Source organism: Arachis stenosperma, chromosome 2, assembly GCF_014773155.1.
Source record: "Arachis stenosperma cultivar V10309 chromosome 2, arast.V10309.gnm1.PFL2, whole genome shotgun sequence".
NCBI lineage: Eukaryota > Viridiplantae > Streptophyta > Magnoliopsida > Fabales > Fabaceae > Arachis > Arachis stenosperma.
The window spans coordinates 92,403,548-92,419,488 of record NC_080378.1 but is presented as its reverse complement, the minus strand read 5'-3'; the positions used below and the strand labels follow the sequence as shown (position 1 = coordinate 92,419,488).

The 15,941-nt window shown below is 32.4% G+C and overlaps 2 protein-coding genes across 2 annotated transcripts; one reads left to right on the top strand and one right to left on the bottom strand.

Moving 5' to 3' along the window:
* The first annotated feature begins 7,549 nt into the window (after positions 1-7,549).
* On the top strand, positions 7,550-11,244 carry LOC130961024 (receptor-like cytoplasmic kinase 176). Its single transcript, XM_057886631.1, has 6 exons — positions 7,550-7,926; positions 8,444-8,766; positions 9,294-9,429; positions 9,557-9,699; positions 9,809-9,932; positions 10,458-11,244. Exons 1-6 carry the CDS (start codon positions 7,875-7,877, stop codon positions 10,910-10,912), a joined length of 1,233 nt encoding a protein of 410 aa, XP_057742614.1. The 5' UTR covers positions 7,550-7,874; the 3' UTR covers positions 10,913-11,244.
* A 1,905-nt stretch (positions 11,245-13,149) lies between these two features.
* Positions 13,150-15,567, bottom strand: LOC130963163 (uncharacterized). Its single transcript, XM_057889312.1, has 3 exons — positions 14,917-15,567; positions 13,815-14,811; positions 13,150-13,268 (listed from the first exon to the last, which is right to left on the bottom strand). The coding sequence occupies exons 1-3, from the start codon at positions 15,565-15,567 to the stop codon at positions 13,150-13,152; spliced, it is 1,767 nt and encodes a 588-aa protein (XP_057745295.1).
* Positions 15,568-15,941: the final 374 nt, after the last annotated feature.

Here is a 15,941-nt window from a genome sequence, read left to right as displayed (position 1 = left end):
TTGATTAGTAGGTTATACAACTACAGATATATAAGATACATACAGTTAAAATATCAGAAGTAGAGAAATTTTTTTCTACAATTTCTTCATTATCATATATTTTCATAATAGTGTAAACCTGATTATGCTTGTTGATGTTAGCAGTTTTAACATTAATTTTAAAGAGTAACTTCTTGTCTAGCATATTATCTAGAGTTGGGATAACCTTCCTCTTCCACACACTGCAAATGTCAAAGAATTATCAAATCACAATTAGTGTATATGCAAAAAATACCCCAAAAATTTAATATCTAAAAAGGACATATACTAAACAAACATCTTCATTCTTGATTTGTTCAGCTTGCCTTCCTATAAGTTGTGTTATTTTCCTATCCCACATTAGCAGAGTAATACTTTCTGTTCCATCATAGGTCATAACTTCAACCTTGCACCTATTATAAAATATGCAATAACATTAGTAAAAAAAAAATTCTTCGTAATAAATTTCACTGTCAATAGTTCAACAAACCAACAAAATGTCTTCCATATTTTATAATTCATGCCAATAATTCAGTTTTTCATTAAACTGCATCTAAAATATTTTGAAATACTTTATTCTTTAAAATTATTCTTAATGATCCGATAATCAACTCCATGTTTGACACTTAAGGGATGCACTACCATGTGTGTGATCACACTTAGAACATTTATATCAATTTTCAATGGGTGTTTTTACTTTTTTTTAAACACTTCCTACATATTTGTAAAATCAATTGTTCTTGCCAACATTGATAGAGACAATGGTTCTGCTAATCCACATAGGACCTTCCTACACCAACTCCAAGTGAAAGTATCAAACTACCATGGTTGAATTTAATAAATACCAACTATAATTAGTTTTAGGTAAGAGAGTTAGCTAACTGGACCTCTGTTGAATTGAGTGCGTCCTCTATTGATTTTATCATGCTACCTTTTCGATTCAGTTCTGCAACATCAGATTACACACCATGACTGAAGACCTGACTAATCCTAATCGAACTAGACCTTGCACTGTCTAACAAGCTGCATATTAACTCCATTAAAGTATGTCGTTAATGAGAACACAACACTGAAAAAATGCTTGTCATCGAGTAGCACGCAAATCTATTCCAAAAATTATGTACTTCCTTCATTTCTGGATTAATCCGTATTTTTGAGAGATTAAAGTGATTTTGAACCGATGTTTGAAAACAGAAACAATAAGAACCAAACCATCATTAGTAAACATAACTATATCACATCCAATCTTTACTCAACCAACCACTTATATTAATGAAGTGGTTTAGGAACTTTAGCATGTTGATGTATACCATTCCATTGGCTGAATTTAAAGAACTGCAACACCACTATTAGTGGTTCAATCCTGTCATTTTTAAGATGGGGTAGTATTTAGTTTACCATGTCACCAAACAACACACAATGAAGATTGTTGTTACTGCATTATACAACACCCATACAAATTCACATTAAAATAATGTATACGATTTCAAATGACACAGAACTTATTAATTTGTTTCAAGAGACTTACTTTAGGTCTGCTATCACAATAACCATACACTTTATTTCTTTTTTCTTGCTAGTGATTATATCTCTTAAATTCTCTTTTCCAACCATCTCACTTAAGATATCTAATTAACAATCAATAATACCTACTTAGTCACAATTTGAAAGATACTTGAAAGATTGGTTACAATCTAAGATAACTGACTAAGTAATTGCTTACCTAGTAGCTAATAATCATCAAGCTTTTCAACAACAAGCAAATCTAGGATAGGCTTCAAGCAGAAGGGTTTGAGAGGATAGCTTGAATTTTCCACACAAACAACAACTGTTTTGTGGGAGAAATTCAAAGTCCACTAATGTATTGTTTTAATTTTCTCCATCTTGTCCACAACTATGAATTACTCATAGTGTACATTTTAAATTCCTCAAAAAAATTCCTCCACTTGTTAAATAAATCTTTATGGATTGAAGCTTGGATTCTCTCTCTCTCTGAAAAAAAAAATCATTTTGTATAAAATTTTCATTTATCAATAATAAAATAAAAGGAAGTAAATAAAATGAAAGAGCTTGCCTTAATATATTGAAGCACCATCTCTATACTATTAACTTCCTTTTGGTTGTATCTGTTTAGATTTTTTTTATATATGAACAACATACACCTTAAATTTTTATTCAAGTTTTTTGACATTTTCATCCATTAGCATATCATATTCTTCAGACATCTTTACATAGGTCTGATAAAAATGAACCGTTTTCTATTTATTGCTGCTTCTACTCTATCCGATAATGTGTGTATCAAAAAGTTAGTGAAGAAGAGTTTCACTACCTTTTATACTATTATTTTAATTAATTGAATCACAAAAAATTCATTTCATTGAGTACTCATTGAGTTAGTCTGTTACTCTATGCATTGATCCATTTTATTGTATTTTTTTATATTATAATTATCATTTAATTACACTTATCAAACAAAGGATGATCCACATGTTAAGTAAAGACTACTACTACACTCCTATCATATAAATAATTAAATTTTATTCTTATTTTTATTTTTTTTCAACTCATGAACAACATCTTTTTTTTTTTTTAACTTTAGCTTTCTTTTCAAACTCATCATCACACTTTATTATTTTTTTTTTCCACTATCACACTATAATTGATTATATTAGTTAACTGATTGTGGTAATTTAAATAATTTGAAGGATGAATAACGCATAATAATTATTGTGAAATTAATTATAATAAATTAATAATTAATAAATAAATAAACTAAAAATAACTTTTTATTATCTTGTAATGTGTACACATTTTTATTCGTCCACTTTTTTTTTATTTTTTATTTTTACATTTGTTTCTTTTAATATATTAACCAAATCATACTAATCAGTTATAAGATGAATAACACATAATAAATTAAAAAAAAGTACATGAATTAATTTAATTTAATTTAATTTATTCTTTTATTATTTTTTATATATCTAGAATTAGAAGGTGCTTTATGTTTTTTTTTTTGTACTCTAGGTACAATTGTTATACTCTCTTCATTTTTTGTTTTTCTAACCTTCATATTTGCTAATTTCTTTTCATAATTTTATTTTATATTAATTTTTTTATATATTTTGATTAATAATTCTTAAGAGTATTATTATTTTGTTTACTAGTAATTTAAATTTTTGTAATATTTTTTAAAAGTTACTTAATAGGTTCTTTTTTATAATCTTTTTCTTAAAATTTCTTTTATAAGAACGTATCTTAATTTTTTTTCTTTTATTTTTTATATTCATTAATTAGATTAAACTGTTTTTGTAATATATTTTTTCTCTCTTTGCCTCTTAAATCCATCATTACATCACTCAGTCTTATACCAAAAAATTATATTATGTTATTGTGTTAAAGATGATTTTATCTTATTTTGTTTTAAAATATTTTTTTTTCATAATGAATATGTTATGAATTGTGTTGAATTATGTTGAATTGATTATTTCATGATGATTATGTTATACTTTTTCTGTTAAGTTTTTTTTATACAAAAATTAAAAGAATATCTATAAATATCTACAAGTATCTACCTTTTCTAAGGGAATATTTAAAGAGAACTCGAGACCAAGATGAGAAAGAGAGGAGGGAATTTTTTTAATAAGAATGAGAGACATAAAAGGAGTACCTGTCGCACTTTTACAAGTACCTTTTACCCTGCCTGCCTGTAACTGGCAATGGAGATCCAACTTGAACCGATTTACGAGCGAATGCGTGGACTTCATCTAAATTGGACCTTAAGGTAATGAATCCTAGTCAAATTTGAGACCCTCACATTGGACTTAGGTTAATCTTGCTTGCTTGGATCTAGGGGTGGCAACATGTACCCTATCAGTGGATATCCAACTCGACTCCACAACGGGTAGGGTAGAGTGCGGGTTGGGTTCTCGTGCGGGTCAGATAGGGTACGAGTTGAGTCTCAACCCTACTCGACCAACTCGCACGCTATATATGTATATGTTATATATTTATAAAAAAATATGTTTTAAGTGGATATTGAACCAAAAACCTTTTACTAAATGTAAAAGATTCTTAGCCACTAAAAAAAATCATTAATTGATAATTTAATATTTTTTTACATAAAAGTCAGTTCTATTTTAAATTATCATGAAGTTATATAATAATTTTGCATCTTTTTTGTAACCCACGTATAGGATCGAATACCTGCAGATTGAGAACGGATAGGGTTAGGGTTGAAATATTCTCAACCCCAAGTAGAATTAAGGTTGGTTTCAAACCCTATTTTACCTACCTATTGCCACCCCTAGTTAATTGAATCTTACTGAGCCTAAGTATATCTTAGATTAGTATTTCAAGTCATTAGTCATTACTATAGCAAATACATACTATTAAATATTATAACTATTTAATATATATATATATATATATATATATATATATATAAATTTGGATATACTTACAAGAGATTATTTAATTTAAGTTAAAAAAAATTTAATTATTTTTTCTCTCTTTTAGATTAAAATATTATTTATTAATATAATGAAAAAAATAAAATAAAAATAACAATAATCATTCACATAATTAAATAAATCATATTACTATATATATAATATTACATCTAATCTTTATAACATATAATATATTATATGATTTTTTTTCGTATAAATATATTAAGATGTCATTAATATAATTTTGCATACCAGATAAACAACTTAAGTCATTATATAAGACAATAAATATAATATGCCAATACTTTTTATAATTATATTAATATTAAAAAAATTATTTAAATAGTATAAACGAATTTTTTTGGTAGAAAAACATTAATAAAATTATTAATTAAGTTAATTATATAATTAAAAAATTATAAATAATTTTTTAAATAATAAAAAATACTATTTTTACATATTACAAATTTTATAAAAAAATTAAATAATAAATTAATTAATAAATTACATATCAAATATTATTATTTAAATACCAATTATTTTAAACTAAATTCATTTATATTCGTACCAAAGAATATTTATTTAGGATTATAATTTAAATTCTCGTACAGAACACGGAGAATGAAACTAGTTATATAGTTATATATTAATAGATAGATTTTATTATTATTATCTTTTTTTTTTAACTTCTGGTCAACATTTTTTTTTTAAACTTTACTTTTCTTTTCAAACTCATCATCACACTATATTTTTTTTCCTCTATCCGCTCTTACTTCTAATCCTCAACCCCACCGTATCCCCATGTCCCATCATTACAAATTACAGCCACCATACCAGCATCCCTCGCCCCACCACAATCTCCTCCAATTTCAATCCCAATTCCCAACTCCAATTACCCTTCACTCCACGAAATTATCATCACTAATCCAATTAGCACCATGATATTTTTAAATTTTTTTAAAAACATGAAGGAAAAATAAGTGTATATACATTACATATATCTCCGAAAAGAAAATAGAGGGCAAGGAGCATAAACGGTTTCAAAATGTCAAAATCTTTTGACCTTTTCATCTTGTTTTTGTGCGTGTCAAAACTCAAAACTTGGACCCATTCAATTTTCTCCTGTAGTCATGTGACCTAATTTGACATGTTATTGACTAATCAATGAACTCCATAAAGTTTTAACTCTCGGAATAATAATAGCTTTATTATTGTAAAAGTATTGGTACTTTTTAACAATTAATTGTTCAGATTAAATCACAAGTTTTATAAACTGTTAAAAATATTGAAAATTTTTATAATATAAGTTAATAAGATATATGACAAAATTTCAATTTTCAACCATAAATGACATAAATATATTAACATATGATGAAATAGAATAAGAAAGACGGTTTTCCACCCTTCTTAATTGTTGATTCATTTCGTACAATAATTTATTAATTTACGTTACGACTAGCATTATTAGTCAATAGATCAGAAAACCACAATGATCTCATACTGTAGAATGTAGATCACAAATTCAGAAGTAATCTTTGTCCGAAATTTATTTTTTTAAAGCTCATCCATGTGTCAGCTTAGACAAATCGTTTGGAAGCAGTTCAATCATCTAAAAAATAATACTCTGCACATTATTTAAAATAATTATACCAAACATCAACCCACATGGTCAAATTCATGTATACCCTCTAAATTGAATCACCAAGATCATAATGTGTGTCGAATTTTTGTAGCTTGGAAAGGTCAAATAATGAGAAATAAATCTTATATATAAAATAAACCGATTTAACCGTTTTTTTTTTTTTGCTTATTACACATATAGTATGAAATGGTAATGTTAAAAAGAAAATAACTAAAATTATATTATTTATTAATTTAATATCTATAATTATATATATAATATTTATAATTATATATTCATTATATTTAAAATTTAATTATACTAAATATACATTAAATTAGTTATTAATGTAAAATACACATTAAAATTATATTAAATTATATATGTATTTATATATAATACACTATGACTAATTTTTTTTTAAATAGACAAATATGAGGTATTAATTATTCATTGGTATAAATAAGTTGAATGTTTTTTTTTAATATAGAGATAAAAATCGAAGGATCAGATTTTATAATAAAATTTTATGAGTACTATTAAACAACACTTTTAAAATTGAACAGGAGCACCTAGTAACAAAAAAGCGTAAGAAGTAATTGATTGGGATTTTTGGTGTGCTTTGAAATATTTGGTTAGAAAAAAAAATAGAATGTTTAGGAACAAAGAGACATGTGTGGAGATTATAATTTCTAGATCGTTTTTGAGCTATAAGGAGTGGTATAGTGTTAAAAGATTAGGTTGTTGATTGTAACGTCAAAGTCTTAAAGATGACAATAGATTAATGGCTCTTTAATTTTTTATATTTTTTGTTGTTATTTCTTTTTTTTTTATTCCACATTATTGTGTTGAATTTCTGTTAAAAAAAAAGAAATACACAAATCTAACCATTAAATTTGTAATTTTAAAAAAATTATAAATAAAAATCATCTTTAGATGTATAATTTAAAAAAAATCATAAGAATAATTTAAGAGCCAGATTTATAATTTAAAAAATTGTAAATACATATCTAATTATTAAATTTTTGGTTTTTAAATTGACTTTCTAATGTTTTTTTTTACTATTTTTCACAATTTTTGATACACCTCTCATCTTTATGATACAACAAAACATACTTTCTTCTTCAATATTAAATATAAAACATCTAATTTAGTATATATTTAACAATAATAAATAAATATTAAATAAAATAGTTTCAAATTATTTAAATTAATTTTTTATTATCTCCCATATATTATCCGTATAAAATTTATTTGATGTGAATTTTATATTATATTTAATATAACGTAAGATGAAAGCTGTCTTAGATTAATATTAGAATATTTAGGTACACATGTAATTAATCATAATAAAAATGGATAGACATGCATTTATTTTCCATCTAACCTATAAATTTTGTGGGGGATGAATAAATTAGTCTAATAAATTGCCATGTTTGTTTGTTGGGTATAAGAAGACAAAAATTGTTACACAAGTAGCTAGAAGAGAGTTAAGTCAACCATCTACTACTATGGTTTTCCAAGAGCTAGCTTCCATTAACAAAGTGAACAAAGCTCCACTTTATTGCTTTAAGATTCTTCTCATCAAAACCCAAATCATCAAAAGTTGAAAAAGTTCTTCTACTAAGTGGAAAAATCACTAGGATCTGGCTGTGACAAGTGGGTTTACTTTTGCTGTTTGGATAGTGCTTTTACATTTTGTGGTGCAAGCTCTGCCTTCTGCTTGTGTTTATCTGAGTTTATATAATCCAAAAGCTTTTTGATTCAAGAGGTGAATTCTTTCTCTGATGGGTGCTTGTTGGAGCAATAGGATTAAGGCTGTGAGTCCTTCCAGCACAGGTAACATTAACACTAAGCTTCTTGAACTTGCATAGTTGCATTTTTTTTTTTTTTTTTGAATTCCCTCAATTTCAATATCTGAATGAGCTAGCATAGTTTATGTCTGAAGATTTTATTGTCAAATACTTAAAGTTGTTAACTTTATGGATAGAGTTTTGGGAGTATCATATGCATGTATACTAGTCTTTGTGAACCTAGTTGAGATCCATGCAAAAAGTTAAGGATGCTGTGTCTTTTTTCTGTTGTTGTGATCTGTGCTTATTGTAAATTTTCAATCTTGTTTTTAAAATTTTTGGGAAATAAGAATCTTCATTCATAAGTAGGATTTCGGTAAAATGATTTCTTAGGAGAGAAACTGTAATGAGTTTGAGGGAAAATCTTGTTATTAATTGGGGTTTTGTTGGAATTCATGTAAATTTTGGTAAAATGAGAAGTGACTTTGTTAATTTTGATTATTTGAAGGCCAATGATAGTGCCTGAATCTTTGTGAACATTGTCTTTCTTGGTGTTTAAGCAGGGTTCACGTCGCGAAGTGTAAGCAGAGATGGTTATGAAATCAGCTCAAATAGTAGGAGCTCATCAGCCTCCATTCCCATGACACCCCGGACCGAGGGCGAGATCTTACAATCTTCCAATTTGAAAAGCTTCAGCTATGCAGAGCTAAAAACGGCCACTAAAAACTTCCGGTCCGACAGCGTCTTAGGCGAAGGTGGATTTGGTTCGGTTTTTAAAGGGTGGATTGATGAGAATTTGCTTGCTACCACAAGGCCAGGAACTGGTGTGGTTATTGCTGTGAAGAGACTCAACCAAGATGGTTTCCAGGGTCACAAAGAATGGTTGGTAAGTATTAATTCTTCTCTGTTTACTCATTCAGTTTCCCTTTTAAGTACTTGCAAGTTGCAAAATATACTTGGTGTGGTCCAAAAGAAATGTTCATTTTCAAAATTTTATGTGGATCAAAACCATTGTCCACTTAGCAAAATTTATGCACTATTAATTAATTTTTGTCAGTATTAAATGAAGGAGAGAGAAAAAGAAAAAAGAGTGCAATAAAGTGATATTGTACATTCACCTAAAGATATCTAATATTAAGATGCTTTTATTCATTTCCTTAAACGATATGCCTAATTAAAACTGGACAACTCCAATTTGTGTTGGTTACTCCACTTTTCTTATCTGATCCTTTTTGCAGAATTTCAGTGAAACTATTGATGTTAAATGGCATTAATGACCTAGTGTAAAACTTAAATAGAGCACATTTTAGATATAGATTATGATTCATTGATACTAAACCAAAACTTATAATTGGTCCGAAAAATGATTTTGCTTGGTGACTAATTTTGTTGGTCTGTATTATGATTTTGCAGGCTGAAATCAACTATCTTGGACAACTGCAACATCCTAATCTAGTCAAATTGATTGGCTACTGCTTAGAGGACGAGAACCGGCTTCTAGTCTACGAATTTATGCCTAAGGGAAGCGTGGAGAATCATCTCTTTAGAAGTCAGTACTATCTAATTTAGTTGCATAACTTTCTTTTTTCCCCTTCTCTACTTCTTAAATTAGTCTATAATGCATACTTAACTGTTAATTCTGGTACTAATGGCGACTGTAATCGCGGTTAATGCAGGAAGTGTTCATTTTCAGCCACTTTCATGGACTCTGCGATTAAAAATAGCCCTCGGTGCTGCGAAGGGTCTTGCGTTTCTCCACAGCACAGAAACTAAAGTCATATACCGAGACTTCAAGACTTCGAATATCTTGCTTGATACTGTATGTATATCTTGCAAGCTTGGCTATGTCTTGTTTGTTATGGTTGATTTGAATGGGATGGATTAAGAATTCAGTCACTAAGCTGCTTCAGTGGCTTATAATTTTGCAGAACTACAATGCCAAACTTTCCGATTTCGGGCTGGCCAGAGATGGACCGACTGGTGATAAGAGCCATGTCTCGACTCGGGTCATGGGAACACATGGATATGCAGCCCCAGAGTATCTAGCAACGGGTATAGTACCTGGTGGTTTTATTGGATTCTCGACTTAATTTTTTGGGTTATGTCCCTCTTAACTTTAAAAATGTGCAAACCGATCCTTGAACATTTCAAAATGTGGTAGATTAACCATATTGATGATTTTTCCATCAAATGTTAAGGAAATGATACATGTTTAGGGTATCTAACTTGCTATCGAGAATGTTCACGGAGGCGATTTCCACATAACTCAAAAGTTCAAAGGGTATAGTGCACTTATTTTGAAAGTTGTGGGGTTGCTTTGCACATTTTTTTTATTCTGGAGCTGAACTGCACATATGACGTAAAGTTCAAGGAAATGAATTGTAATTAACTCATATTTTTATGGGTTTTTAATTTTTATGAGGATATCCTTCCAAACTCTGCATAAAATGTTATGTTTCGGTTTTCAAATAAAGATTTGTGAACATAACACTTGTGTGGCATTGTCTTCTTGATAGTCATGCAAATAATGAGGTGATTCACATTATATCTTAGCACTAAACACATGCTTTTTACTAGGTCATCTCACTTCCAAGAGTGATGTATATAGTTTCGGAGTAGTTCTTCTGGAAATGTTATCTGGAAGGCGCGCCATAGACAAGAACCGGCCATCTGGAGAACACAACCTAGTCGAATGGGCAAAACCTTACCTTTCCAACAAGCGTAGAGTTTTTCGTGTTATGGACACCCGTCTCGAAGGTCAATACTCGGTTAGTAGAGCTCAAAAGGCCGCCACGCTTGCTTTTCAGTGTCTTGCCATGGATCCTAAGTACAGGCCAAATATGGATGATGTAGTTAGAGAGTTGGAGCAGATCCAGGATCCAAAGGACGTGTCGAAAAATGGCAATAGGAAGGAGCATCGAGTCCGTGGGTCCGGCCTCGGCCTCGGCCTCCCTGCATCTAGCAAAGGTGGTGCAGACTCTCCAAGGAAGACTTCTTATCCCAGGCCTTCTGCTTCCCCTCTTTACGCCTAACTTAAGAGAATTTTGGGATGAGGTAATTAGTATGTGAAATCAAGATGTTGTTAGGTGTGGCAAACACCTCACTTTTATGCAAGCAATGTATAGTTTGAAAAAGTACATGAACCAACTTTTAGTTAACCAATACTAGCCAACTTTAGAGTTTAAGGTTTATAATTTAGAGTGTAGGATTAAGGGTCTAGGATTCAAAACAAGCAAAATAATTTTAAAAAAAGTTGGCTAATATTGACTCAAAGAAGTTGATTACCTAGCGTTACTCATATAGTTCCTATCTTTCTTTGTTTTACTGTTTTGGACAACATAAGAAATTGTTAGATTTGATTTAATTTGGGCAGGTCCAACCCCCCCCCCCCCCCCTTCTCTCTCTCTCTCTCTCTCTCTCTCTCTCTCTCTCTCTCTCTCTCTCTCTCTCTCTCTCTCTTATTTTTCCCCTTGTCTTGATGATAATATTACTTTGTCCTTTTTGTTACATTGGAAGATGCAAATAACAATTTCATGTGAGATAACTAGTACTTTTGAATTTAATTTGCAAAATAGTTTATGGCCTCGTATATTGTTTCTATCAATTAACTCTACCTTCAAACAAATGGATGAACTAGACTGAAGACTCCATCATGTTCCATTAACAATTTAAAGTTTTAAACATTACAAAATGGGTCTAGAAGTAGTAGTGAGAACCGTTAGGAAGCTATTAAAATTAGATGATGGTAGTTTCAGTAGCCCAGAGTCATGAGAACATAGATGAATTGGTGGTGGTAAATTCTCATGCCTTGCACAATCACTATAACTAATTTTAGTTTCCATGCTCCTTTTCCAATTTTAAGTTTAAAAAAAATGATCAACATGGAATTTAGGATTAACTAAAATATTATTTGTATATTATATATATTAGAAAAGGTACATGGAATCAATTTTTAAAGAGACAACATTAGTCAATTCTTTGTTTCATTGTAAAAATTTTTTAACTTTCATTTTTGGAAAATTTAGGGTTAAATGTTAGAATTTAGGATATAAAATTTAATATTTAAGATTGAAGATTTAAAATTTAAGATTTAAAATTTAAAATTAAAAAAATTAGCTAACGTTACTTTGGAAAAAAAAAATAAAGTTGGATCTCTATTTGAACTATATATATTAGAATTTCTATAAAAAAAAATTAAAAATATCATTTGCTGAATATATTAATGTATATATAGTTTTTACATACTTTTCCTCAAACCGAAAAATACCATTAGATAAAAAAAAAAAAATCTAAACAGCTATTCAATTAGGTGTATGAATATCACTAGCTACCTTTAAATTTGATATATTGAGTTTGAAAACCAAATTTTTTTTAGTAGTTTAATTTCCACTAGCACACGAAGGGACACACAAAGATCTTGTGCTTTGGAAGAACTCGTAGATTGCCCAACATATTTCCAAAGTTTTTGATAACCACCAATAGGAGATGTTTTCGGATCTTGGATCTTGGACAATGAACAATGAACACCCCTTTCTCTTTTATTATCAATCCACATCAACTTGTGTTGTAGCCACCGGAAATAGCAACTTAATTGGTATACGATTGCTCAACATTTATAGCGCGCTATAGAGTAGACACTACTAGATATACTTTATTTTTTCTATATTTATATTTAGTCTCTTTTTGCAACATTATTATTATCCTTAAAGAAAGTTATGTGAAGTAAGAAAAAAACTTAATTTAATTTTAGAAAACTATCTTTAAGACTAAAAGATTCAATTTGTTTTATAGTTTTTCTTTATTAGTGTGAAAATATAAATTAAATATGTTTCATAAGAAAAGGAAATTGCAAATGCAAAAAATTTCATTAAATAAAGTATTTCAAAAAAGCAAAAGAAGAGTTGAAGAAACTATTGATAAATACATTGGATATATATCAACCGAAGTATAAACAATAATAAAGATATACGTAATTATATATATATATATATGATTTTCTATCTATAGTTATTAACCTATATGTATCTATTAATCTAAGGGTAAAAAACCATAATAAGCCAAGGCAAGAAGTGTGTAACGTAAATACGCCAAACCGAAAATCGTTTCAGCAATAAGCCAAACACTATCTTTATGTAATTCGAACCAAGGTGGTTCGAACTACAAACCTTAGTAAATCGAACCAGGGTGGTTCGAATTAGGGAGAGAGGAACTTTGAACGTAATTCGAACCAAGGTGGTTCGAACTCATCATGTACGTAATTCGAACTGGTCTAGCTCGAATTATTCATTCGAAACCAAACCATGTAATTCGAACCAACCTGGTTCGAATTACCCTCGGAGTGCTCCTTCATAAATCGAACCAAGGTGGTTCGAATTAGGGGTGATTCGACTATATAAGGAGTTTGAATCACCCTCATTCGAACTATTATTCCTCCCCCCTACCCTACAAAATCTCAGAAGAAGACCTGAACGGAATACTCTGCTCATGGGGGACGATCCGGCACGGTTATATCGCTTGGACGGAGTCGCTCATATAGCCGGGGTCATCAACGAGGAGGTTAGTACGGAAATATTTTTGATTCTAGCGGTATTTGTGCCTTAGTGGTTTTGCATGTGGGTTAGATGGTGGTTTATGTTAGTGGTTTATGTAGGTGGTTTATGTTAGTGGTTTAAGTTAGCGGTTTAAGTTAGTGGTTTATGCTAGTGGTTTAAGTTTGTGGTTTAGGATAGTGGTTTATGTTAGTGGTTTTAAGTTAGTGGTTTCTGTTGGTGGTTTATGTTAGCGGTTTTTGTGAGTGGTTTATGCAAGCGGTTTATGTTAGTGGTTTAGGGTATGTGGTTTTATTTAGCAGAATGGTTTGTTGATGATTTATCGTGCTGCTTACGGTTGTGGTTGGTTTTTAAGCTGGTTCTAACTATGCGGTTCATTTTGTGCGCAGCCCCAGCGATGCATTAGCCGCTACGTGTCGTATGCAGAATGCACGGAACGCAGATGGCGGTAACCAACCGCCGTCAGGGGCCTCAAGCGCAGCCTTGATGCCGTTGTGCCTGTCCGATATAACCAGCAGACCGGGCTGCGGGGTCATGTGCTGTCGAAGGTGCGAGAGAAAGAATGTCCAGGACTCCGCATTCTCACCCTCTACTAGTGCGAATGCGACAGGTAGAATGTTGGAGTTCCCGTCCTGTGCAATCGCGATGAGCAACGTTCCCCCATACTTCCCATACAGATGTGTGCCGTCAATGCTGACTAGCGGCTTGCAATGACGGAATGCCTCGATGCACGGCGGGAAAGTCCAGAAAAGTCTGTGGAAGTACGCTTGAGACTCGTCCTCCTGTCCTCCAACTCGAACCGGGCTCGTCTTAAGGACCGCAACACTACCAGGCATCGTCAGCTGGACACCCAACACCCACCTAGGTATGTCGTTGTAGGACTCATCCCAGTCACCGTAGATGAGGGCAATAGCCTTCTGCTTTGCCATCCAAACCCTCCGGTAAGTCGGCCTAAAACCAAAGTGCGCTGCCGTGGCGTTCAGGAGCACCTTTATGCTCACGGATGCGTCAGCCCTAACCATTGGCATAATGAACACCGAAATCACATGATAATCCAAACTCCTGTGGTCACTCGAGATGGATGTGGCCAGGCAAGTGTGAGGTCCATTGTACCGTTTGACCTCCCAAATGCCCTTGCGCTTCCGGAGACTCAGTCGAATCAACCATGTGCACCCATTCCCAAACTCGGAACACTTGCCCACATACCGGCGGTGATCGGACTCCACCACCTTGTACTGTACCCCTCGCCGGATGCTGTAAGTCTTCACACTTAATAGGGCCTCATCTTTATCCTGAAATTGCTGACCAACCTGGAACTCTGTCAGACCAGCAGTCCCTTCCGCATCTCTAGCTCCGAATCCAACAGCGTGCCCTAAAACCCCCTCATGTCTCATGGCGTCCAAGTCCAACGAGGAAAAATGTGGTGGATACTGCTGTGTGCCAGAGCTAGAACCACCGCCCGCCAATGCAGGCCCATTCGCTCCAACCTCGTCGCCGCTGTCATCCTCAATCGTATCTGGCTCGACGTCGTCCTCCTCTGCATCACCCAAGACTCCGTCTCCGACGCCAACTGGTGGAACGCCCTGTAAGGCGTTCGGCATAATATCAACGGATCCTACCTCGTCGCCTACACCGTCATTCAGATCAACAGCAAAAGACGGGGAGGCGACAAGTTGGACCGCTGGCTCGTACACTGGGACGGAGGAAGAAGCCACGGCAGCCCAGGAACTGGAACCAGCTGCCGTGGCTACATTGGTGGTATTCCGATTCGAACCCCCTGAGCTGGATACCACATCAACCAGCTTTGCGAGCAATTCTGGTGTCCTCACCTCCGGAAACTGCCTCCGACAAAGAAACATGACTTGCAGGTCCTCATCACTACCAATCGTCAGACAATCATACTTCACCGTATCATGCAGGATCGAGACTGGAATGCGATAGAAAAACTTCTTAACCCGCTTCGCACCTTCCAGGCCAAGTTTCATCAGGACAGATCTAACAAGTTCATCACACCTTATCGTTAGATTCACGACAATACAGAGAGGATCCTTATCTGTGAACTTCACTCCCGAACGAGTTTTCCTCTTAATGGATCCTCTGTGGTGAACCAGAACAACAAAACTCTCTTCACTAGCCATCTTACTCCATCTAATGAGACCAACTCACGTTTAGAACGGTTATATAGAGGTCTCTCTCCCACTAATTCGAACCGGCTCGATTCGAACTAAGTTTTGTGTAATTCGAACTAGCCCGGTTCAAATTACTAAGGTCAGACTCTCTCTTTATAATTCGAACCACATTGGTTCAAATTATGTGAACTTGAAGTTCGAACCGAGCTGGTTCGATTTATGAAGAAAATTCAAGTTGTAATTCGAACTGCCTTGGTTCGAATTACTTTCATTTGCAGTTCGAACCATATTGGTTCGAATTATATATATACAAGATCCTGCGCATTATTGAAACAATTTTCACTTTGGCTTATATACGTCAATTTGAGATGCCATTGGCTTAT

Bases quoted from the DNA above. Each gene is read 5' to 3' on its own strand.
- LOC130961024 (XM_057886631.1), top strand. From the start codon at position 7,875: ATGGGTGCTTGTTGGAGCAATAGGATTAAGGCTGTGAGTCCTTCCAGC. The intron at 9,430-9,556 runs GTCAGTACTATC...CGGTTAATGCAG, and splicing joins GGAGAATCATCTCTTTAGAA to GAAGTGTTCATTTTCAGCCA. The intron at 9,933-10,457 runs GTATAGTACCTG...GCTTTTTACTAG, and splicing joins CCCAGAGTATCTAGCAACGG to GTCATCTCACTTCCAAGAGT.
- LOC130963163 (XM_057889312.1), bottom strand. From the start codon at position 15,567: ATGGCTAGTGAAGAGAGTTTTGTTGTTCTGGTTCACCACAGAGGATCC. The intron at 14,812-14,916 runs GTTGGAGCGAAT...ATGAGACATGAG, and splicing joins AGGATGACAGCGGCGACGAG to GGGGTTTTAGGGCACGCTGT. The intron at 13,269-13,814 runs GCACAAAATGAA...CTCCTTATATAG, and splicing joins TAATGCATCGCTGGGGCTGC to TCGAATCACCCCTAATTCGA.